General features: G+C 39.4%; 1 protein-coding gene across 2 annotated transcripts in view; it reads right to left on the reverse strand.

The window, feature by feature from the left end:
• Nucleotides 1-281: 281 nt before the first annotated feature.
• WDR11 (WD repeat domain 11) overlaps nucleotides 282-23,161 on the reverse strand; it is a 70,334-nt gene continuing 47,454 nt past the window's right edge. For both annotated transcript variants that reach the window (XM_006143958.3, XM_006143957.3), the window contains exons 17-29: nucleotides 19,830-19,936; nucleotides 19,291-19,405; nucleotides 18,725-18,896; nucleotides 11,364-11,472; nucleotides 10,098-10,160; nucleotides 8,006-8,071; nucleotides 7,153-7,330; nucleotides 5,893-5,988; nucleotides 5,220-5,385; nucleotides 4,305-4,402; nucleotides 3,729-3,874; nucleotides 2,644-2,723; nucleotides 282-1,235 (exon numbers count right to left, since the gene is read on the reverse strand). In XM_006143958.3, the coding sequence (XP_006144020.1) occupies nucleotides 1,078-1,235; nucleotides 2,644-2,723; nucleotides 3,729-3,874; nucleotides 4,305-4,402; nucleotides 5,220-5,385; nucleotides 5,893-5,988; nucleotides 7,153-7,330; nucleotides 8,006-8,071; nucleotides 10,098-10,160; nucleotides 11,364-11,472; nucleotides 18,725-18,896; nucleotides 19,291-19,405; nucleotides 19,830-19,936 (1,554 nt within the window). In that variant the 3' untranslated portion in view covers nucleotides 282-1,077. The remainder of the gene's footprint in view (nucleotides 1,236-2,643; nucleotides 2,724-3,728; nucleotides 3,875-4,304; nucleotides 4,403-5,219; nucleotides 5,386-5,892; nucleotides 5,989-7,152; nucleotides 7,331-8,005; nucleotides 8,072-10,097; nucleotides 10,161-11,363; nucleotides 11,473-18,724; nucleotides 18,897-19,290; nucleotides 19,406-19,829; nucleotides 19,937-23,161) is intronic.

Here is a 23,161-nt window from a genome sequence, read left to right on the forward strand (position 1 = left end):
CGATGGGCACCCGGTAGGTAGAGCAGAGGAAAGATAGGAACGCCTGCCCCTTACTCCCTCGCCGCAGAGAGCTGTACACTGGGCCATGTTCCCACTCAGGAACTCAGAGGCAGACCCGCCAGGATGCCGGGGTCAGTCTTGCTCTGAGCTGCATGTGCAGCTTGTTCTGAACACAGCAGGAACAGCCTGGACTTTGCAGGAGGGGCAGTTGGATGAGTCCTGAGGGGCCTGCACACCTCGTGGCTTCATGCACAGCAACACAGAGAACACAAAGGCCTTGGTGGGATTTTTTTTTTTAATTTATCATTCTTCTCAAGTATACACATGTAAATTATCAGTAATAATTTATAATAGTTACATCTCATATATTTTACCTACTGGAAGAACACAAAGACAGAAAATTAAAGTACAAACAGACACTTCAAAAATGAGGTTACTACAATGCATCACAGGAGTTACAATTCAAAACATCAAAGACTCCACATACAGAACTAAACATAAAGCTTAAAACCTCCCTATGAGCCTGAAATTACAAATAGCAATTACCTAAAACAAGAAATCAACAAATTTGTGTTTTTAAGGTAAAAAAACGACAATGCTTTGGTAAGCTATCGTTAATGCTGAAGTATTTTTGCCCTGTTTGTATCTCAGGTGACTGTATATAAACATAGGCACAGCACATATTTGAGAAGAGGTCTCACAGACTTCTTTTGCTACAGATTACTCAAACATCTCTAGATGTGATCAATGAGAAAGGAATTCAGAGTCTTTTAAGCTTAAAAAAAATTAAAAGTATTTCCAGGGACTCTTAAAGTTCTCTCTCCAAAAGTATAAAATATTATACACTTTCAAAATCTGAAGCATTCACATTTTTCTCCGAGATCAGCGCAGTAATAGAAATTGTTTCTGATACAAATACCATATAATGCTGTCCTCACAGAGCCTCAGCAAGCTGGAGAAACAGCTCACCAGGACCCTGTCTTTCTCATCAGCCTGGACCACGACCATGACCATGGCCAGATCAGCTCCCCCTCCCACCTTGCTTCTTAGGTCAGGTTCTCTGCATGTATTAACCCGTCACTCTTCAGTTGGTCCTTCCTTGGGGGACTCGAGCTCATTCAATAAATCTTTGCCAGCTGCTCCAGCTTTTGAGGCAAAAAGAACTGCTCCCTGTTTAAAACCAAGGTTCTTCAAACTTCGGGCATAATCTGCATATATAGCAGTGATGAGTTTCTGTAAACCACAGTTAAGGAAAAGAGCAAAAAAGGGTTGTGGCTACACTCCACGCAGGCTGCCATAGGCAGGAAAGGTGGTCAGCTCTGCTGGGCTGTTCAGGAGGAAGGTGTCCAGTAGACAGGCACGAGGCACCTCTGCTGAGGAAGGCGGTCACCTGCAATATCACTACACTCTGTACCAGCTGAACACAAAGCTTATTGTTCCAGATGATCCAACCAACATCCGCCCAGGTTCTCCCACAAGCTACGCTCAACTAGAAATTGGGAAAGGAAGATGAGAAAAGACGAATTTCTGCACATCCCTTTACTCTATTTGAAATTCTCTGAGTTGGCAGTTTGGGGACAGCATTTATTTTCCCAAAGCAGGAGCTCCACATATCTTGGTGTTTTGTCTGTAGACAACCTGTTCTACTATGTTCTGATATTTGTAATGGGCACTTTGAACCAGGGTAAGCTTTACCAGTGCCTGTGTAATGAGCTTGAGTAAGTTCAAGATTTAGAACCAAATACCTAACATGCAGAAATGAGGTTAAATGTAATAATTCTAGGAAAAAAGGCATGATAAAAAGTAGGGCTAAACAAACACAAAGATTTGGGAATTGTATTCTCAGGTCCATTCTTCTAAAAAATAAATAAATAAATAAACATGACTCAACTAATATACAGAAGAAATAAATGTTTTTGCTTATGGTGGGCCACAGTGGCCCACCTGGATGACCCATCTCTTGAAGTGTTATATCCTGTTCCAGATCAGATTGTCAGTATGAGTGACAGTGGGAATCATTTTTATTTATTCCAGTATATTTTCCAGGTAAATATGTAAAATGTATTCCATGGAACACCTCGTTTTGGGGGAGTGCCATTATGAAGTACCAGGTCATGATTTCCTTCATCTTTTCTTTTTCCGTAAGTGGCGTGTGCTCGCCAGAGGGAGGGAGAGTGAGAAATTACCCCTCAAGGGAGATGGCCGCACTACAATCCCTTCTCCATTCTCCTCTCGGGGTTTGTGGTACGCATGCATTCACATGCGCCTCATGTGAATTTCAAGCCACCAGGTCTGGGACTTGAACTGTGGCCAACCATGTGGGAGTCCAGCACCTTAACCAGCACACCACCTGCTGGCTCCCTTTACTTTCTTTTTAAGTTCAAATAAATATTGCAAAATTTGGGGGTTTGTCTCTTTATACTCCTTCCTGCCTCCCTCCTTCTACCTTAGTAAGAGCTGATGCCAGGGGTAAAGCAACCTTTCTCCTTCCATTTCTCCCTCTTGCTTGGCTGTGGTGAATCAGAACATGGATCTTTCTCAATACAACATGGTTCCTGCCAAGCCAGCACAACTAAGAGGCGTTCTAAAATCCAACCACATCATTTTGTCTCTCCCCAGCACAAACGTCCTTGCAAAGGATATCTGTGTCCTCACTGACTTCAAACGCACCATACTTGAGACAAGCTTCCACGAATAAGGCTGCTCTATCGAAGTACCTCATGCTGTTTGAAAGAAGAAAAAGAGTTATGCTCCGGAATTTATATCATTTGTGTGTAGAACCATCTAAGGTGCATTTGCGTATAAAGGCCTGTTCACAATCTTTTTGGAAACCTGAGTACTACACAGTTACACTAATACCTTTCTAAGCTCTGGTTTATAAAGACAGGAGGGAGGGGAGAATACTCATGGCCCTGGTTCCAAGCTTTTTATTTTAATGAGTACTTTAAAAATTATGAAATAGTTTAAATATGCAGAAATCAACACAAACACAAGTACCCAGATTTAACAAGTAGTTTTCTGTCATATTTGCCTTAACCTACCTCCTTTAGTTTTACATAAATACGGTGTCCTGTAAGAAGTGATACGTAGGCCTCCTTAGTTTTGTCAGAGGGGGCATTACTACCTTGCCATGTTTACCCTTCCTACTTTTCTCTGGGCTTCCACTCAGTTGCTTGGCTCAAAGCTGAATCACTCCCAATTCCCTGAAGACTGTTTCAATCCTTTTTTTAGTAGGTATCTGTTAGGTTTAAACAGTATATTGGTAGGAAAATAGCAAAGCTCCTAGACAGAATTAATGAATATGATGAATATGGACAGCCCTGTTCTCCTTTAGTTTAGTTTTGTTTTGTTTCTTTTTTTTTTTAATTGCCAATGGGTGTGTATGCTTGTGAGAGAGAGAGAGAGGAAGAGAGGGAGAAAGTAACCCACCCAGTGGGGTGTGGTTATGCCACAATCCCCCCCTCAACTTCTCCACCTCAGCAAGATTGGGGCACATATGTACCTGGCATCTTCCTCAAGCTGCTGGGGCCAGGATTTGAAACTCAGTTGGTTATGTGGGATCTGACTCCCTTAACAATTGGCCCCCACTTCAGGTTTTGTATAAACCTAAAACTTACTCTTCTCCTCTTACTCTGCACATCAAGTACTTCCATCCACCATCTAGAGCCTCAAGAAAGCATGAACTAGACACGGGCAATTTTGAGCGACAAAGAAGCACTCGGGTATACCTGTGGAGTGTCTCTGCCACACTGGAAAAGCAGCCCAGAGAGAGGAGGACCAGGAGGGCCTTTGACTTCTGATTGACTTGTGGAGAACAAAGGTGGTCAACCCACCGCTTTAATACATCAGCGCACTCTTCAGAATTTAAACGGACCTGAGAAAGATGCCCACGTTAAAAACAAAAGCATCTTATACTCTATAAAACAATCATCAATTGAAATAACACCTGTTCCTAAGAAACAGATGTGAGGCTTTGCTTCACTAACACCGTGCCCTGAAGCTGCTGCTTATTCATGCCTACAGGACCTCGGGGCCTGTCAATACAGCTATGTTGTAGCCTGGGCTCAGAACCCAGAAGGCGAGGAAGCAGAAGCTTTCACTTAATTGCTACCAATGCAAGCTCCATTTTAAAATAAGAATTATTTATTTATTAAAATAAGAATTATTTATTGAGAGATGAAAGCTATAAAATACTACTTGCAAAAAAGCTTGGCAGGCCCAAAAATGCTTCCAATTCATGAGTCAAACATTCAAAACTGAGCCTTCTATCCCACATGCTCCAGACACCTACTGGAATCACCTACTTTTGCAAGCCATGCTGCGCGATTCCACTCGCCATATGTCTGCAGGTAGCGACAGGCATCTGCAGCTTTGTCTATCAGGCAAAGCAACTGAACACCCTCTGGAAGACAAAACAGCAGCCCCCTCAAGTGACACTGTGGCCCTTCCTTAAACAAGTTATTAAAAAGTACAATCACCATTCGATTTCATCTACTGTTAGACATTTAATACCTACTAAAGTCATTTTTTATGTAAATTTAAAGATAAAATATTAAGACTTCTGTAGTGTTACCAGAGTAGGAAAAGTAGTAACCATGGTAAGAAGCACAAATACAATCCAGAGAATAAGTCCAACATAGTAACAGTAAAGCATACCTCACTCACTGGTTTTCCACAATTTGCTCTGAATTGCCTGATTTATGCTACTGTCTTGGTAATTATTAACATTACTTCCTTTCACTCTTAAAACATGTTCTGGTTTGGGACGAGTAGATGGTGTAATGGTTAGGTCTCTGGACTTGCATGTAGTCAACCGTGGGTCAAGTCCCAGACCCAGTGGCTTAAAACTCAACGCCGGGCACGTGTGCATAAATGCCCAAGATCCAGAGAGGAGAGAGGAGGAGAAGGGACTGTGGTGTGGCCATCTTCCCTGGGGAATGAGTTCTTGCTTTCTGTCTCTCCAGTGATCGGATGCACCCTATAGCAAAAACCCTCTCTAAAAATAAGTTCTGGTTTAGACAATTAAATTATAGTCATCTTATTAATAGCTAGCAGTGATTTTTCTGTTTTTCCTCAGTATATATGTATGTATGTATACATATGTGTGTATAGATACATATATATATGTGTGTACATATATATAAAATGTCCTTAAAAATCAAACACTTCTAAAAATGGGTCTGATTTTGCACAGTATTGACAAATATAGCATTCCTTACCTGCCAGCTTGCCATTGGCAATCATATTAGTTGCCACCAGCTTAATGGTGCTCTGAGAGGGACCGGATGAGGTGACAGTAGTGACCAAACAGGCTTTTAGCGAATCACAATAATAATGCTGGTTATCTGCACTTGTTTCCAATAGCAACTGCACAGCTCTGTCTGTCTAATAAGAGAAACAATTTTTCTAATTATCAGAACATTTTCCTCCAATATAATCTCTTTAAATTTACAATATGGAATACTACCTTTTAGTAGAAGACTATTATTTTCAAAAAATGCTCTTGAATGTGTTGTTTACATATAGAAAAATTTAACAAAAGTATGGCACTACTTCAGCCACAGTCCGTGTATAAAATCTGGTGTATGTAATACGGTGTTTACAGGTGCTCAAATAAGTTATTTCAGCATTGCACCAGGCAGTTCAGAGTCACAAAAACAAAACAAGGTTAACACTAGGCTTCATCTAACTTTATCGAAGTCAAAATTACAAGCTGGTTAACCATATGCTTTTACTTTCTTATAAGGTTTGCTGGTATTATTTTGAGAGAATGCTCAGATTTACAAGAAAGGAGATATAGTCAAGACTGTAGTAGTATGATAAATATCTGTTCTGCTCTGAAATATTAATCAACTAGCAACTTCATAAAACGAGTTTCAAAAATTGACATACTTGACCCAGGAGTAGTAGCTGGTCTGTACACTTTCTTGTATGATCATAAGTTGACCGTTTTACTTCTTGAAGATTAACCCTTTCCAGTTGAAATTTCTAGAATGGGGGGAAAAAAAAGGAAATTGAGCCTGAACTATATTATTAAGTTACTTAAATTTTACTATACATTACAGTCATTTTAATAAGTGTTATTTTAATTCCTGAGGTTACTAGATAACTGACTTTACAAAAATCCCATAATTTATTAAGAATTTTAAAAGAAAAAATATTAAAACGTGTTATCATTTGTGTACATGTTTGCCTGCCTACAGAAACGGGCACTGAGTAGAACTGGATAAAAAAATCCTATGTGTACTGAAGTGTCCTGCTAGAACTTAAAAGTTTATGAATATTTATCTATACATCTATATACATATATAAACATAGTAAATTCAAACTAAGGGAATAAAATATTTACTTATAGAAAATTAATTACAGGGGAATCAGCATATAGCATAATGGTTTTGTCGCTAAACTCCCACGTAGTTGACCGTGGTTCAAGAACTGAACCTGGTGACTTAAAACTCATGCTGGGTGGTGTGTGTGTGTGTGTGTGCCCAAAATCCCAAGAGGAGACTGGATAAGAAGGGACTTCAGCCTGGCCATTCCCCCCTGGGAGGTGATTTCTCTCTTTCTGTCTCTCCATATATAGCAAAAATCTCTCTAAAAAAAATTAGTTGATTAATTTAAGAAGAAAAAAAGAAAAAAATTAATAACAGGGACTAACACATGGTATAGTGGTTATGTCACTGGGCTTCCACATAATCAACCATGGTTCGAGTCCTAGACCTGGTGATTTAAAACTCAAGCTTGGCGTGTGTTGCACATGTATCCAAAGTCCCAAGAGGAGAATGAAGGATGAGGAACTGTAGCATTGCCGTCCTCCCTGAGGGATGATTTCTCACCTTCTGTCTCTCTGTCTCTCTGGTGAGTGCACACACCCTATAGTAAAAACAAAACAAAACAAAACAAAGACAAAAAACCTCTTTGAAGAAAAGAAGTAAAATGAACCATCTAAGTTATAAAATTTAAGACAAAACTATGAAAGCTGTTTATGGTCTATTTAAAAACTCGGAAAGTGCTTATAAGCTTTTTAAGTCCTAAATCAGGACTGTTTTAGTGCATGTGCCAAGGGACTTACTTCTATTATGTGGACTTAAAAGTTTTCCAAGTTTAAGACAATTATAAAGACAGAAGCATAGCCTTAATATAGTGAAGTACCTGAAAATAGGCATTTTCACAGAGGACGTCATAACATATGTCTAGTGGGTTGTTCAGTCTGTCCCGAGGAGCAGTTTCCTTGGGAGCTATTATGCTCGCTGACTTCTCTTGGGAAAAGCTGTGCAAGTAGTGGGCTGCAACAGTCCAGAAATGCAGCTCCGACTCATCGCCATAAAGCCTGAGAAGAGGGAAAGCAAAGTTATACTACAAACCTGGGCTTGGAAGAGGCTTATTGAGTAGGCTCAAGCACAGAGACACTAGCGTGGGGCCTGACAGAGTGAAAGGGGTAAAGCAGCAAGCTCTCGGGCCCTGCTACTGGGTCTCTAACAATAAAGGGGGTCCTGAACCCACAGGTCCCCTTCAGACCCTGATATCTCTGTTCTGGGTTAAGATTATTTGTCTTGCTTGTCTTTCATTTGGGGCCATCTCCTCACATCAGAAAGAAGTTCCTCTGAGATAACTAGCTAGATAAAGTGTGAAAGTAGTTTGCTATTTACTCTTTGGGAGAGCAGAGAAAAGTCTTTTGAATAAAGGACAACTCTACTAAATAGTAGGAAACTACAGGTTATTGCTTCTAAATATAATTTACTTAGCACATATTATAAAAAGCTAGCTGTAGAAGGCAGTCCTTCCAGCACAAAAGGCCTAGGTATCATGTTTAAATTGTAATTTGATTTTTTTTCTCCTATTAGTATTACTAGTCTCAAAATAAATTGTGAGTCAAACCTAAGAGATTAACTGACATATTTTTCTAAACTTTAACAGAATTAGTTCATAACTAAAAACTTTTAATGAGAAAAATGAGTAAACTTGAAATCCTATCTCTTACATGGAATACTTTGAGCAGTGTTACCTAGAAACGAGCAGGCACCTCTGCAAGAGGGTGAATTCTGGATCAAGCAAGAGTTTCTTTATGTCACTGTAGATAGGAATCCAAAACAATAGTTAAGACAAAAAACTTTGAATTAAGCGATAAAGAACACGATCAACATGCTCTTGAAATGAGAATTTCTACTCAAAGGATATATTTAGAACTTACTTATAAAAGAGAAGTTACTTTGTCATGACCTGCAATGACAAAAGCTTGGGGGTGAGAGGGAGCTGAGAGTGTACCTAGGAGAAGTAGTGCCCCTCAACCACGGGGGGCTCAGAAGCTGTTTTTGGTTTATAGGCTTGCAACAATTCAACTCATGTTTTTAAAAACAGGAACACTGTTGATAAAATCATTTTGTTACTCATCAGATATAGTATATACTTCAGAGAAGATGATACTCAGAATTTATTCTGAAACCATTCCAAAAGTAAAATATTTGAGAAAGTACAACTAATGTATTTATAAATTTATGTTTCTAAAATAGACAAATATAGAGTATTTATAAATCAGGAAAAGATAGTCTCTAAATCTATAGTTTCCAATTTAAACATAAATGGTAATCTTTAGATGGAGAAAACAATAAATTATTTTAAAGTTACCATCAGTGAAACATTTTATTACACTTAATTTTTAAAAATTTTTAGAGAGTTTTTTTGCTATAGGACTCATGCACTCTCCAGAGAGAGACTGACAGACAAAAAGTGAGAAATCACTCCCCAGGGAGATGGCTGTGCTGCAATCTCTTCTCTTCTCAGGATTTTGGGCATGCATGCACATTGTGCCTGGTGTGAGTTTCAAGCCTTTGGGTCCAGGACTCAAACTGTAGTCAGCCATGTGAGAGTCCAGTGATGTAACCATTACACCACCTGATGGTCCCAATTTGTTAAACATTATAACTACATGTGGCAGACTCTAAACTGTAAAAATGTTTTACCAAGAACTCCATGTTGGTCTGTATTTTTCTCCTTCCTTTGTAATCTTCTGCCCAATAAATATTTTTAAATGCTTTGGCCTCTAGAAAGCATATTAATTTTTTGGACACAATAATGACACATAGCACTTGACATAGAGAATTCATTTCAGAAGAGGGAAGCAGAGCTGGCTCCATGGTCTGGTGGTTAGAGCAGCCGGAGTCCACACGGCCAACTGCACAGCTCAAGTTCCAGATGTGGCCACTTGAGAAGCATGCCAGACATGTATACGTGTGTGTGTGTGTGTGTGTGCACACACACACCTAAATCCAGAAAAGAAGGGAGAAATGGAGGAGAAAGGACTGTGGAGTGACCACTCCCTTCAAAAGGTGTTTTCTCTCTCTCTGGCAAGTGCATGTTCCCTCTAGTTTTTTTTAAAAAAAAGCAAAAGAGAAGTTGACATGAAAGAATCATTGTGTGTGTGTGTGTGTGTGTGTGTGTGTGTGTGTAAGAAAGTACAGCTAATGTGTTTATAAATTTGTATACACACACACACACACAAATTGTGTGTGTATACACACACACACATACACAAATATATATACTTATTTTAAGATTTTTGCCATATGGCATGTGCACTCATTGGAGAGAAACAGAGTGAGACAGAGAGAAAGTAAGAAATAACCCCCTGAGGGGATTGCCAGGTTGTAGTCCCTTCTCTTCCATTCTCCCCTCGGGATTCTGGGTACACGCATGCACACATGCTTTGCCTGTTTCAAGCTGCTGAGTCTGGGAGTGGAACTGTAGTTGGCCATGTGGGATCCAGTATCTTAACAACCATACCACCTGCTGGCCCTCTGATGTGTATTTTCTAGCATTCAGTTTTGTAGAGATTTGTAGTGGAGGGAGGCTGAACGATGAGGATGTTCACACTATGGTAGTCTGATACTTGTGAACTTGGTGAAGATAAGTTCTCTGTCATTATAAGTATTACAGAAGTACTTTCCTCCAAAATAAAGATTCTAAAGGGAATCAAGTCTTCGTGAACAAAATGATCACTCCTTAGGTAACTAATAATTTCTAAAGCACTAATTTTAAAAAGCACAAATTATTGTAATTTTCTTTCTCACATTCTTACCTTCTAATAAACCAGTACTTACTTAGACAATGAATTCAACTGCTCTTGAAGGAGATTCTTTATTTCTTCATTTTCTGGATAATCACTGTACAGAAAAGATTTTTGAATGAGCTCATTATCTCTTCACTTACAACTATTTATTTCTTCACCAGAAACAAAGAAAGTAGTGTTAATACAGAAATAATTGGGACCAGCAGTTGGTATAATACGTCACTAGACTCCCACATAGTTAAATGCAGTTCAAGTCCCAGACCTGGGAACTTAAAACTCATGCCTAGTGCATGTATGTGCGTGCCCAAGGTCCCGAGAGGAGAATGGAGGAGAAGGGATTGCGGCATGGCCATCCTCCCTGGGGGAGTGAATTTTCCCTTTCTGTCTCTCTGGTGAGTACATGTGCCCTATAGCAAAAGTCTTTCTTTAAAAACAAACAAAAAAACACAGAAATAACCTCTGTGCAATCCTTGGTTAAAAATCTGGTTACATACACTAAAATAGCTCCAATCCACCCAGGATTCTATCAGTCATCTTTAATATCTGCTTTTATGTTCTTGAACCAAAACAAAGAACTAAGTACAGAAGTCCTTTTGGCTTTCAAGAAACCAGAACATGCATCAGCAGGCTCTAAACCTTACTGAGTTGGGATTCCTTTTAATAAAGAACTTAGCAACAACTAAAGTAATTTGCTTATTCTGTTTGTAGAATGGACATTTATTTCTCTAAGTAGATAGTTCTTAGAGAATAGACACCTCATGGTATTTTAAAAAAAGCAAAAAACCCCTTATCCCCTGTCTACCTGTGTGTTCCACATTATATAAGTTCACTAACATTTATGTATTTACTTAAAAACCACAAACAATTTCTGTTTTTGTTTTGTTTTGTTTTTAAACAGGGAAGAAGACATTGAGTTTATAAAACCTACCTCTGCAGTAGGGCCATTGATGCTGTTTCTAAAAAGAATTAAGCCTGTCCATATTCCCTGTGGTCTCAGCTGGCCCTTTTCCCACTCCTCCTTTTCTTCAGCATAACGTGTTTATGTTGAGACTATAAGATGACCACATAGCCACCCGAGAGCAACATACAGACACACAGCTCCTCACTGACATCCACTTCCACAGAGAATCCAGAGGAATGGAAACAAGAGGCAGATCAGCGATTCTTTTAATGCCGTTACTTACTCTTGGCATGGTTTTAGGGCTTCGTTTCTCTTAAACCTAGAGTCTAGGCCACAGCTCATTTTACTTCAAACTCAAGTAAATAATGGAAAGGGAACAGAAACCGGAAAACTTACACCTGAGAAATATCCAAAGAATACTGTCCATTCCAAGGCTGGTGTAGTAAGAAAGCTTTCAAGGCAAGGGAGGCCCTTGGAACAAGAAGGTACGGGCACCACACAGGCTCTGGAAAAAAGAAAAGAAGTGTTTTTTTTTTGTTGTTTTTTTTTTTTAAATCAATGAGATAAAGTTTAAAATTATAATAAAGTTTCAGCTACAGACTGTTTATGAAGAAGCCAGCAGAGAACAATGTATAAATCTGGTATATCTGAGAGCATATTCAATGTATCACTATTAAGAAACACAGGCTATGGGGCCAGCAGGTGGCGTGGTGGTTAAGGACCCTGGACTTCCACATGGCCGACCACGGTTCAAGTCCTGGACCTGGAGGCTTGCTCTCTCACTTTCCCACTCTCTCCTTCTCTCTTGCTCTGTCCCTCTCTGGTCAAAATTTAAAAAAAAAAAAAAAAAAGAAATGAATAAATAAATAAAAAACAAAATAATTTTAAAAAAAAGAAAAGAAACACAGGCTAAGAGTAGAAAGATTCTCTGCCTTCAGATCTGATTAACATATTCTTCCTGCCCTCTTTTAAATTTAAGAATCTTGTGTGATGTAAAACTCTGGGTGTGGTAATTATTTAGGCACACATGCACATGTGCTCGGTGTGTTTCTCATGATTGAATATCTATTATTAAAGTTCATTATTAAACTATTAAAAATAATTACCATATCATTCAATGTCTGCTTTTCTGAGACTATTGAACTAAAATGTTACATCAACCTTGGGACAGTCACTGAAGGAATTTTGAGGCTGCTCTGATCACTGGCTTGCTTCTATCTCTTAGGTAGCCCTTGAACAAATCTGCCTTTGCAGACTCAAGGCCCAAGCATCCCCTCACCCAGCAGCTGACTTACTTAGGACACTAACCAACAAGATGTGCCTATTTTTCCACACGTCTATTGTAAAGAAATGTAAGACCCTCAGCTGCCCATGCCCGGCAGATCTACTCTGAATACCCTGTACTCCCTCAGATCTCAGAGCGTAGATACAGTTCTCCTGGACGTCCCTGGCTGCTACAAACTCAGCCTCCCTACCCTTTCAGCATCCTGCAGACCCTTTCTTCCGTGGATCCCCTGAATAGGCACAATTATGTAAAATGACACAAACCGCTAAGTGATGTTGCCTCATGTAATTGCTCCACGTAGGCTTTAGACTGTGCTACTCAGTATGGCAGAGCACAAGGCCACGCCACAATCCCTTCTCCTCCAATCTCCTGTCGGGATTGTGGGCACACATGCACATGTGCTTGGTGTGTTTTTCAAGCCACCAGGGCTGGGACTCAAATCATGCAACTGGACAAGTGAGATCTAGTTGCCTCAACCACCACAGCACCTGCTGGTCTTTGTAATTTCAATTCATTTTTAAAAACTTTTACTTGATTCAGTGATTGGATAAGTTTCAAGTATGTTTGGAACAACTTGCACAATCTATTTTACAAATGAAAATTTCATAAAAATCTAAATAGAGTTCATGTAGTTCTAGTGAAAATATGTTCTCAGAATAAAGAGGACAATTCAATTCATTAATATTTTACAATAAATGTAAATAACACACTGGATTTTGAAGACAGTATGAAAAATGTAAAAGTATCTCATTAATAATGTTTAACACTGATTATAAGTTGAAATTAAAAAATTGCTATATTGGCTTAAATTTTTATTAGAGTCCATTTAATCTGTTTCTTTTTATTCTTGTAAAAGTGGGTTCTAGAAAATTTTAATTTACATATGTGGCTTATATATTCCTGTTGGATAGGGCTGCATTAGAAAACTTTTCTATATAGTTAAATAAACTAAATCATATAAATTTTATGTAGGGTTTTTAATTTAAAAGTCAGAAAATGAGACCAGCCACGGTGGCTCAGAATAATGTAACATTCAGAGATACTGAGGCCACATGGGGAGATCCTGGGTTCCTGTCCCAAGGTCTCGTGAGGTGTGTGTGCATGTGAGGTGTGTGTGCATGTGTCTGTAATCCTGGCTGGCTAAAGCTGGGGGCAGACCGTGGCAATGAAGACTCTGTTGAGGGTTCCTTTCTGTATGTACTCTTTTTCTCCACTGGAAGTAATAAACTTGGAAAAAATTTTAAAAATAAAAATAAAACTTAGAAAGTCGTTGAAATTATTTCTAACGCTACCTTTTTTCTCACTCCCCAATTTTAACACTGATTCAGTAAAATCACTTAAAATGCCAATATTCCAAACTCCTATGCTATTCTCCAAATATCCTAATATACTACCAGAACTCAGAAGGCTGGCTATATTCTTTTCAAAACCTAGGATCCAGTTCAAGGCTCCCGCATTGCCTTGTCACGCCTCTTCAGATTGGAGACTAGTCCTACCACCATTTTGATTTTGGTCTTACATGATACTTGTATTTTTGAAGAGCCCTGGTCAAGCAGTAAAAAATGTACTATGGGGACCAGCAGTTAGCGTAACAGCTATGTCGCTGGACTCCCATGTGGTCGATCGCGGTTTGCGTCCCGGACCTGGTGGCTTAAACCCCACGCCAGGCACGTGTACGTGCGTGCCCAAGATCCCGAGAGAAGAATGGAGAAGGGACTGTAGTGTGGTCATCCCCCCTGGGGGGATGATTTCTCGCTTTCTGTCTCTCTGTCTGTCTCTGGCGAACACACGTGCCCTATAGCAAAAACCTCTAAATAAAAGTACTACGTTCTGATTTAAAAAATAAATAAATAAACTCTAAGTTTATTTATCTAACCCATGAGCAAGCGCAAGAAAGAAGCCCCAAAGGTTCTCAATACCAGGATCCACCCACTAACTTCATTCAGTCTTGGCTCAATGGTGTGTGCTCAGTAAACCCAGGGATATATCTGGAATTGAACCAGAAACCTTCTCATGTGAGACATGACAGAGCACTGTGTTCTACCACTGTGCGATCTACATTCTGGCCCCAATTCTACATCTAATTTCTGTTTTATGAGGATCAGACCCAGGTTAAATATTTTCAGCAGAAACCACACACATAGGATGTTGCATACTTCTCACTGTGTCATATTACAAGAAATATGTTAGTCTGGTTACAGGAAAAACTAAACCTGATCATCCAGTTAAGGGGCAATTTATCAGTGCTCTCTCTTAACAGGGCACTTTCCCCCTTTATAATCTGTAACATGTGATGAGATAGTGTCAGACTGAATTTCCTTTCCTCAAACATCCTTTAACCCAGTGCTGTGACATTCACTAACGATCCCTACTTGAATCAATTATTATATCAGGGGTTGTCAACTGGTGATTTCTAGTTCTATCATTTTTTCTACGTTTATCAATTGACATTCTTCTGTACCTTCGAGTTCTCCCTTATGGTTCACTCCCTCCTCTTCTTTCTTTGAGTATTACTATGGAATGAAGAATTTTTTTGATTTGTTTTGCTTCAGCACTTACATCAATAACACCATTATTCTTTGCAATGCTCATATTGCCCCAGATTAAGAGCCTCTCCAAATCACTTTCTTTCTCTTTATGTCAGGTCCTCAGTTGTTTTTAAAATCTTTCTCTGTGCTCTGGTACCATGAGAATTCCAGACTTACCTTGTACCTTTTCTGCCCATCATAGAATAAATTATTTATTCAAGGAGCCCTGCCTCTGTGGGCCCACTGCCACTGAGTGTCACTGTTTCTAGGTCCTTTGAGTGGGCACAGCCAGAAAACGGGATACAAGGGGCAGGAACAGGGGGCTTAAAAAGTTGTGGAGAAGTCCAGAGTTTGTGTCCCAAGACCACCAAGACTACACCTGGCATGTACGTGCCCATGACCCAGGGCTGGCTGAAACTGGGGATAAAATCATATTATCAAGACTCTGCTGGGTGGTACTGTCTCTCTATTGCTTTCTCTCGTTGGTCTCTTGATCATGGAAGAAATTAATAAACAAATTTAGGAAAAAAATAAAAAACTTGGCATTGGAAGGGATGAACAGTACCTAGCTTACTTTTTTCGTTTTACTCAGTCATAGTAAATAACAATCTACACAATTCTGAAATCTTCAAGTCAGTTCCTTTTACTTTTTTTTTTTTTGAGAGGTTTTTGCTATAGGGCGTGTGCGCTCGCCAGACAGACAGAGAGATACAGAGACGATAGAAAGTGAGAAATCTCCCCCCACGGGGGAATGGCCACGCCGCAATCCCTTCTCCTCCATTCTCCTCCTGAGATCTTAGGCACGCACGCACACGTGCCCAGCGTGAGTTTAAGCCACCGGGTCCAGGACTCGAACTGCGGTCGACTATGTGGGAGTCCAGCGACATAGCCATTATGCTAACTGCTGGTCCCCAGTTCCTTTTACTTTTAAACAGTAATAGTTATTAACATTAAGCCACACATCTTTTAGAAATTATTAATGTGAGGAGGAAAACTTGATTCTAGAAAGCTTCTTTCTGAATGTGCTCACTTAGGACAAAAGTGCTTCAGAGTAGCCCTGAAATCTAGGCAGAAAGGTTGACTAGTCTTAGATATCAGGCTAATACTATTTAAAGTGGGGAAAACTGCATCACATTAGAATATTGTTAAAGTGTCATCTTCTTAGCTTCCTTCAGATGTTGCTGAAAAGATGAGTAAGATCTATTCTTATGACACTTTATGTCTCTGATAAACGAGGCAGCAGATTGAAAGATTCTCTAACTCAAAAACAGGTATTCCAATCTTCTCAATTTGATTGTGCCTCCCTTTACTGGGAGGGAAGGAGGAAGAAAGTCCTATCTAAGCTACTTTTTTAAATGAACAAGTTTGAGTCAATATTTTAAGATGTTCTCTACTTTTTATTAAGAAATGAAAAAATATGGGACCAGCAGTTAGCGTAATAGCTATGTCGCTGAACTCCCATGTAGTTGACCTCAGTTCGAGTTCTGGACCTGGTGGCTTAAACTCACACCGGGTGTGTGTGGGCGCCCAAGATCCCGAGAGGAGAATGGAGGAGAAGGGACTGTGGCATGGCCATTCCCCTCGGGGGGCGGGGGGGTGATTTCTCTCTTTCTATCTCTCTGTCTCTCTGTCTGTCTTTCTGGCGAGTACACGCACCCTAAAGCAAAAACGTCTCAAAAAAAAGAAGAAAGAAAAAACATGAAATACTGATCTAAAATGATTTTATTCTTGTCTGACACCAATAAGCCCAAAATACACTTCTAATTCCCCAGAATAGAAATATAGGAAACTTCTTTTTCCAAGACCAAATCGGCTACTTTATCTGGCAATTAACACATAGACAGGTGTATTTTTCTTAATTCCACATTTATAATACCACTGGTTTATATATATATATATTTTTTTTTTTTCTTTTTTGAGAGGTTTTTGCTATAGGGCATGTGCGCTTGCCAGACAGAGAGAGACAGACAGAAAGCGAGAAATCACCCCCCAGGGGGGATGGCCATGCCACAATCCCTTCTCCTCCATTCTCCTCTTGGGATCTTGGGCACGCACGCACACGCGCCCGGCGTGAGTTTTAAGCCACCGGGTCCAGGACGCGAACTGTGGTCAATTACGTGGGAGTCCAGCGACATAGCCATTACACTAACTGCTGGTCCCCAGTTTTTATTCTTTTAACATTTAACAAGTATTCTCAATTTAAAGTTTAATTTGTGGAATGTACATGTAATTTTATTGACCTTTATCCACGGCTATTTAAAAAATTTTTTCCCTTTCTGGCTGAATCTGCATCACTAGAGATTAGAAGGGATTTTCTTTTTTCTTTTAACTACTAGGAAATTTGAAAAGAAAAATGCAATCTAAAATCTGACTGCAGGCCAGAGGTTCATGTAAGGTATTACACATAGGTTACTATAATGGACTTTATTTCTGTAGTCAGTTTAGCATAAGAACAAGCTACTTAGCTCTGATGTTTTTTAGATTCAAATTTTAAATTACAGATAAAAGAAATGCTTTCCAAACTGCTTTATCTAGAACTGGTAACTAAAAACTGTATCACAATGAAGTTCCCTCAAATAACTAGGTTTACAACAAACACCAGGGTTTGCCCTTCCCTGGAGAAGGTCCCGAGGCCTCTACAGAGGAAGCTTATGTCTCCAGGGCAGACATGGAAAGGCAGCATTGGCTTCTGGCCTCACCTGATGGCCAGTATGGTTTACATTAAGAAGCACTGGTGCCCAAATACAACGATCGGGGCAGGACAGTGACAACAAGCAAAACACGCCTAATGTAAGTTAAAGGCAAGCCAACATTATTAATAGCAGCAACCTGTAGTACCTCAAGCATGGACATTAAATGAAAGGGCTGGTTTTCCAAAACCTTATATTCCTGAAAATACCAAATATTGACTCTGCAGAGGCATACAAAATTCTCAAAGCTGACTTAGTAAATAACCCGATGAGTCTCGAAATTTTCTATAAATCAGCCTCGAGTGTGCATCAAAAATACACTGGGAGCATATTAAATGAGGCAAGTTCCCTGCTTTGCTCCAGTTAGAGTCAGAATAAGTATCTACTCCAAAATGAATTCTAAGGAGGAATACTGCATTTTAACCAGGCAAAGTCTGGTGATTGATTAATGGATGTATTCACAATCTTCCCATTCTTTTTTTTAAAAAGTCATATATGGGGATATTTCACTAAAATATTTTTTATTCTGGCAAAAAACATTTCCAAAACAGCAATACAAAAAAGGGTAAGATACTGAAATTGCCTAATTTTGCTTTGAGTGGCCATTTAGCAAGTCATAGGTAGGTATCAAAATTCATAATACTCAGAATACTTTCCAAAGTGGCTTTTCAATGATATGTGGCTGCAGAAAATATAAGGCTCATTATTAAAAAGCCAATAGCCTTATCATTAGAGTCATGTCTTCTGATGAGTTCTCCTAAATTTTAAGTAAGCCATTTTTCTAAAATGTAAACATTTTTTTACCTTGTTAACAAATCACTCAGAAGGAAGTTAAAAAAAAAAAATGGGTGTGTGTGTGGAAGTTCAGTAGGACCAGCAGATGGCATAATTGTTATGTCACTGAACTCCCACATAGTCAACCAGGGTTCGAGTCCTAGACCCAGGGGCTTAAAACTCAAACCGGGTGTGTTTCTGTGTGTGTCCATCCCCCCTGGGGAGTAATTTCTCACTTTCTGTCTCTCTGGTGAGCACATGCACCCTACAGCAAAAATTTCTCTTAAAAAAGGGGGAGGGCACAATAAAACCTGGCTTGGGAATAATGGTTTCAAAGAGTACAACACTGCAGCCACAAAAACATTCAAGATTTAAGACTCAGATTCTTAGAAAATAAGACTGAAATAAAACAGAAGCAGCTGTCTCCTTACAAATAACAGCTTTGAGGCAAAACAGCCAGGTTTCATTAGAAGTCCATACCAGTTAGCTCTTGTTCATCCATCCTAAAGCACGTAGACTTCATAGACATCTCGAGGACTCTGATGCACCCGTCATCTGATGCCAAGATCACTTTATCTGATGTACACCAGTCCACGTCCAAAATCCGAAAGGTCACATTTTTTCCACTTCTTAAACTGCTCACCATCTGAACCTTCAAGAGTGAATTTGGTTGTCACTTTCAGACAGAAAAGGAAGATATTTATCATTTTGGATCAAATGGTCAAGGAAGACAGTGCCTGTGGCAAAGGCCTAGTACACATTTAGAACTCAATATAGCCTTTTGCAATGTATCTTCCACAGGCAGACCGCAGTTAGGAAGTATCAAAAGTGATAACATTAAAAACATGATAAATTTACTGAGCTGTCAGCTTCAGAGCAGAAATACTATAAAAGCAAAAATTTAAAAAATAAACAAACAAAAATTTGTTAAAAGCTTGGCATACCCATTATACAGTTTTCATTTCTAAATCAGACAGAAGATAACAAACCACAGTTCCTGTGACTAGCGGCTTCATTACATTTTACTCTCGTGGAGTTGGGCCTACCTCCTTAGTATCCCATACTTCAGCTCCATCATTGTACATTGCTATTAACTTTTGGTTCCCTTTACCAGGGGCAAAACGAATCTTCCTCACCCAACTTCGGTGCGTAGGTATCCCTCTGAGGACAAACAAGCAAACAACAGCAAGGATACCAATATGATGTACAGTGATACCTAGTCACCAGAAAATATGTCTACCATCTCTTCTTATATCTGTTCTGACAGGTATGATAATGGAACAACCACTTTACTTTCTGGGATAGGGGCCGCATCTGACAAAAGGGCTTGCCCTTTAAGTCCTGGAATAACATCCCAGGATTTCTGCATGAGCCACTTGCAGATAAGGGTCTCTAATAAAGACCCAGAGCTTGGCTCAAGGTCCTTCCTCCCTCTAATCTCAAGCGAAAAGGTACCCAGGGGCCCAGAACTGCTCTTGCATGTGTTTACTGATCTCCACTTGCCAAGTTGACAAGCCTCCAATGAAACCATATCAAAAGTTTACATATTGTAAGTAAATAACAAGATTTTATTCTTGGCTCATACCTGGATACTCTGCCCTTCAAATCCCAAAAATTCAAGTTTCCATCCATATCTCCAAGCACTAAAGTGTCACCTTTCCAAGCGATGCAAGTAATACTACCCATACTTCCCTAAAAACAACAGCAATAAACACACATAAAATTTACCACTTATAAGCCATCAGAACAGAGAAATATTTTTACTTAATGTTATGATGAAAGAAAAAGGATATTTTAATAAAATTTAATGATAAAGGTTTTTACTTTAGTATGAATGCCATCAAATTCTAAAATGTAGATTTCATACATAAAAGAGAAACACAGAGTATCAATTTTAACTATGAAAAGATTTCAGTTTGACAGACATTATGAAAGCTAGATTTATACAGAAGAGATGTCCTTTGAGGAAGAAATAACTTGGGGAAAAAGAAAATTAAAAGAAAAAAGCAAAGACAAGCCTTTCCAGAGGACTCTTAAATGATCTCTCATTGAAAAAGGGAAAACAAGCCCATTCTATGAGAATCTCAAGGCTATTTCATTACTAATTGTGTGGTAATTTCTCTATTGAAAAAGATGATCCAGAGCTTCACTGATACCATCTGGAATCTTCTGGAATAATGAAGGTGAGGAGATGCTATTTATTAAAGATGCCTGCAGTTTGAATTCACAGAAAGCTTTGCAAAAAAGTTACATACAGAAAAACAAAATCAGACACGACTGTAAGACACTGAACTCAGCAGAAGAGAGGAACGTGTAGCTTTAACAGATGCACAGAGATGATGTAAAAGACTGCCTGGCAGCATGATCGGGGGGCAAAATGCCTGGGCAGGAATCCCAGCTCTAGCACCTAAACTGGTATGAGATTTGGGGCATGCTTACTTAACCTCTCTGTGTCTTGGATTTATCATCAATAAAGCCCAGGAAACTTGAGGAGTTGCTATTAGTGTTAATACATTTAAAAAAGTACAGGGCTGAAAGCAAATACTACCACAAGGAAATGGTTAGTAAATGTTAGCTAAACAATATTACTGCTCAATTACTCCTCTATTAAAAAAAGTTATCTTTACATTTCTAGCACAATATAAAAATTCACATAGTATCCATGCTAAAAAGTAGACAAGTTCTAATGGTTTGACAAAATGACCATGAACAGAGTTGTACATATGCCAAACACTGCATAAATTCTAGTGGCAATCAAAAAGTATAACTGGATTAAATAATTTTATAGTAAATTAAATAATAAAAACCTTAAGTTATATTAAATAAATTAAATTCTGTATGTATGCTACTAAACAACATTCTAAGATCTCAGTCTCCAAAATCCTGAGAAGAGAATGGAGAAGGGATTGTGGCATGACCATCCCTCCAGGGGGCTGATTTCTCACTGTCTCTCTGGCAAGCATATGTACCCTATAGCAAAAATTTAAAAACAAACAAACAAACAAACAAACAAACAAAAAAACCCACACCTTCTGTGGTTCTAAACAATCCCAAGAGAACCAAAGTGAGAAATCACCCCTCAGGGAGGCTGCCCATGCTACAATCCCTTTTTCTCCATTTTCCTCTTAGGATTTTAGGCATTGTAGGCCCATGCACTCAGCGTGGCTTGATGTCTTTCAACCCACCCTGTCTGACTCTAACCCTGCAGTCAGCCATGTGGGATCCAGCCATCTCAACATCCATGCCACCTGCTGGCCCTACATAATTATTTTCATCGTTTCAAAATCCTGAACATTATTTCAATAATAAAAAAAACAGTTCAAAACAGACACTACTGGACCAGCAGGTGGCACAGTGGTTAAGGTGCTGAACTCCCATGTGGCCAACTGCGGTTCAAGTCCTAGACCTGGCAACTTGAAACTCATACTGGGCATGTGTGTGCATACTCAAATTCAGAGAGAAGAAGGGAGGAGAAGGGACATGGCCATCCCTCTTGGGTGGTAATTTCTCACTTTCCCTCTCTTGGTCTCTTTGTGTCTCCCCATCAAGTACATGCGCCCTACAGCAAAAATCTCTCTAAAACAAACAAAACACAAAACAAAAAATTAGACATTACTAAGTCTCAGATATGACTTATCCTACATAAAAGGAAAAGCTAAATTATAATTTGAAAAGCATTCTATATTAGCTTTTAATTTTAGAAGTAGTAAAAGTTTTTTTAGGGAATGTCTTAAATTCTTCTATAGTTTTTAGTAAAGAAGACTTGGTAGCCAGACTCTAAGAAACCCTCGTTGATTCTACCTTTGAGTATCCATGGCCTGTGACAGTTACTCCCACAATCAATAGGGCTAACCCTTGAAACAATGACATACTGGAGAAATGACAGTATGGCTTCTGAACTCAGGTCATAAAAGACTCTCTAACTTGCTTCTTGCTGTCTTGGCTCTCTCACTACAGGGTAAGCTAACTGTTATGTTCTGAAAACACTAGAGGAGTCTATGAAGAGATCCACGTGAGAAGAACTGAGGCCTCTTACCATTTAGCCAGCAGCAATTTACAATACCCATGAGTGTGAGCCATCTTAGAAGCAGAGCCTCTTGCCCTATTTAACTTCAAATGACAGTAGCCACAACCAACATCTTAACTGCAACTTTTAAGACCCTGAGCTACCTATAAAATACAGAGGATGGCATTACACCAGTAAATTCCATTTTCAGAAGGGAATTAAAAAAAATATATATGTATTTTTTAAAAAATCCCTTTGTGCTTCCACTTAACCATGATATTAGCCTATATTAGATAACAAAAACCATTTTCTTAATCCATCTATAAAAACAACCTGAGGGAACCAGCAGTTAGCGTAATGGCTATGTCGCTGGATTCCCACGTAGTCGACCGCGGTTCGTGTCCCGGACCCGGTGGCTTAAAACTCACGCCGGGCGCGTGTGCGTGCGTGCCCAAGATCCCGAGAGGAGAATGGAGGAGAAGGGATTGCGGCGTGACCATCCCACCTGGGGGGTGATTTCTCGCTTTCTGTCTCTATGTCTCTCTCTGTCTGTCTGGCGAGCGCACGCGCCCTACAGTGAAAATCTCTCAAAAAACAACAAAGAATTTAGGCCTTCTTCACATAAAATAATTTAGTTGTTTTATGCACATATTGTGAAGTTTTTTTCAGTAAAATATCCTGTTAACTTTCAGTGCTTTTGACATACTTTTAAATCACTTTTTAAAAGATTCCTCATATAGGGACCAGCAGAAGGCATAATAGTTACCTTGCTGGATTCACATGTAGCCCACTGTGATTTGAGTCCCAGACCAGGTGATTTAAAACTCATGCTGGGTACAGGTGTGCACACCCAAAATCCTGAGAGGAGACTGGAGGAGAAGGGATTGTGGCATAGCCATCCCCTCTGGGGG

The sequence above is a fragment of the Tupaia chinensis genome, unplaced genomic scaffold (genome assembly GCF_000334495.1).
Source record: "Tupaia chinensis unplaced genomic scaffold, TupChi_1.0 Scaffold000113_1, whole genome shotgun sequence".
Taxonomy (NCBI): Eukaryota; Metazoa; Chordata; class Mammalia; order Scandentia; family Tupaiidae; genus Tupaia; species Tupaia belangeri.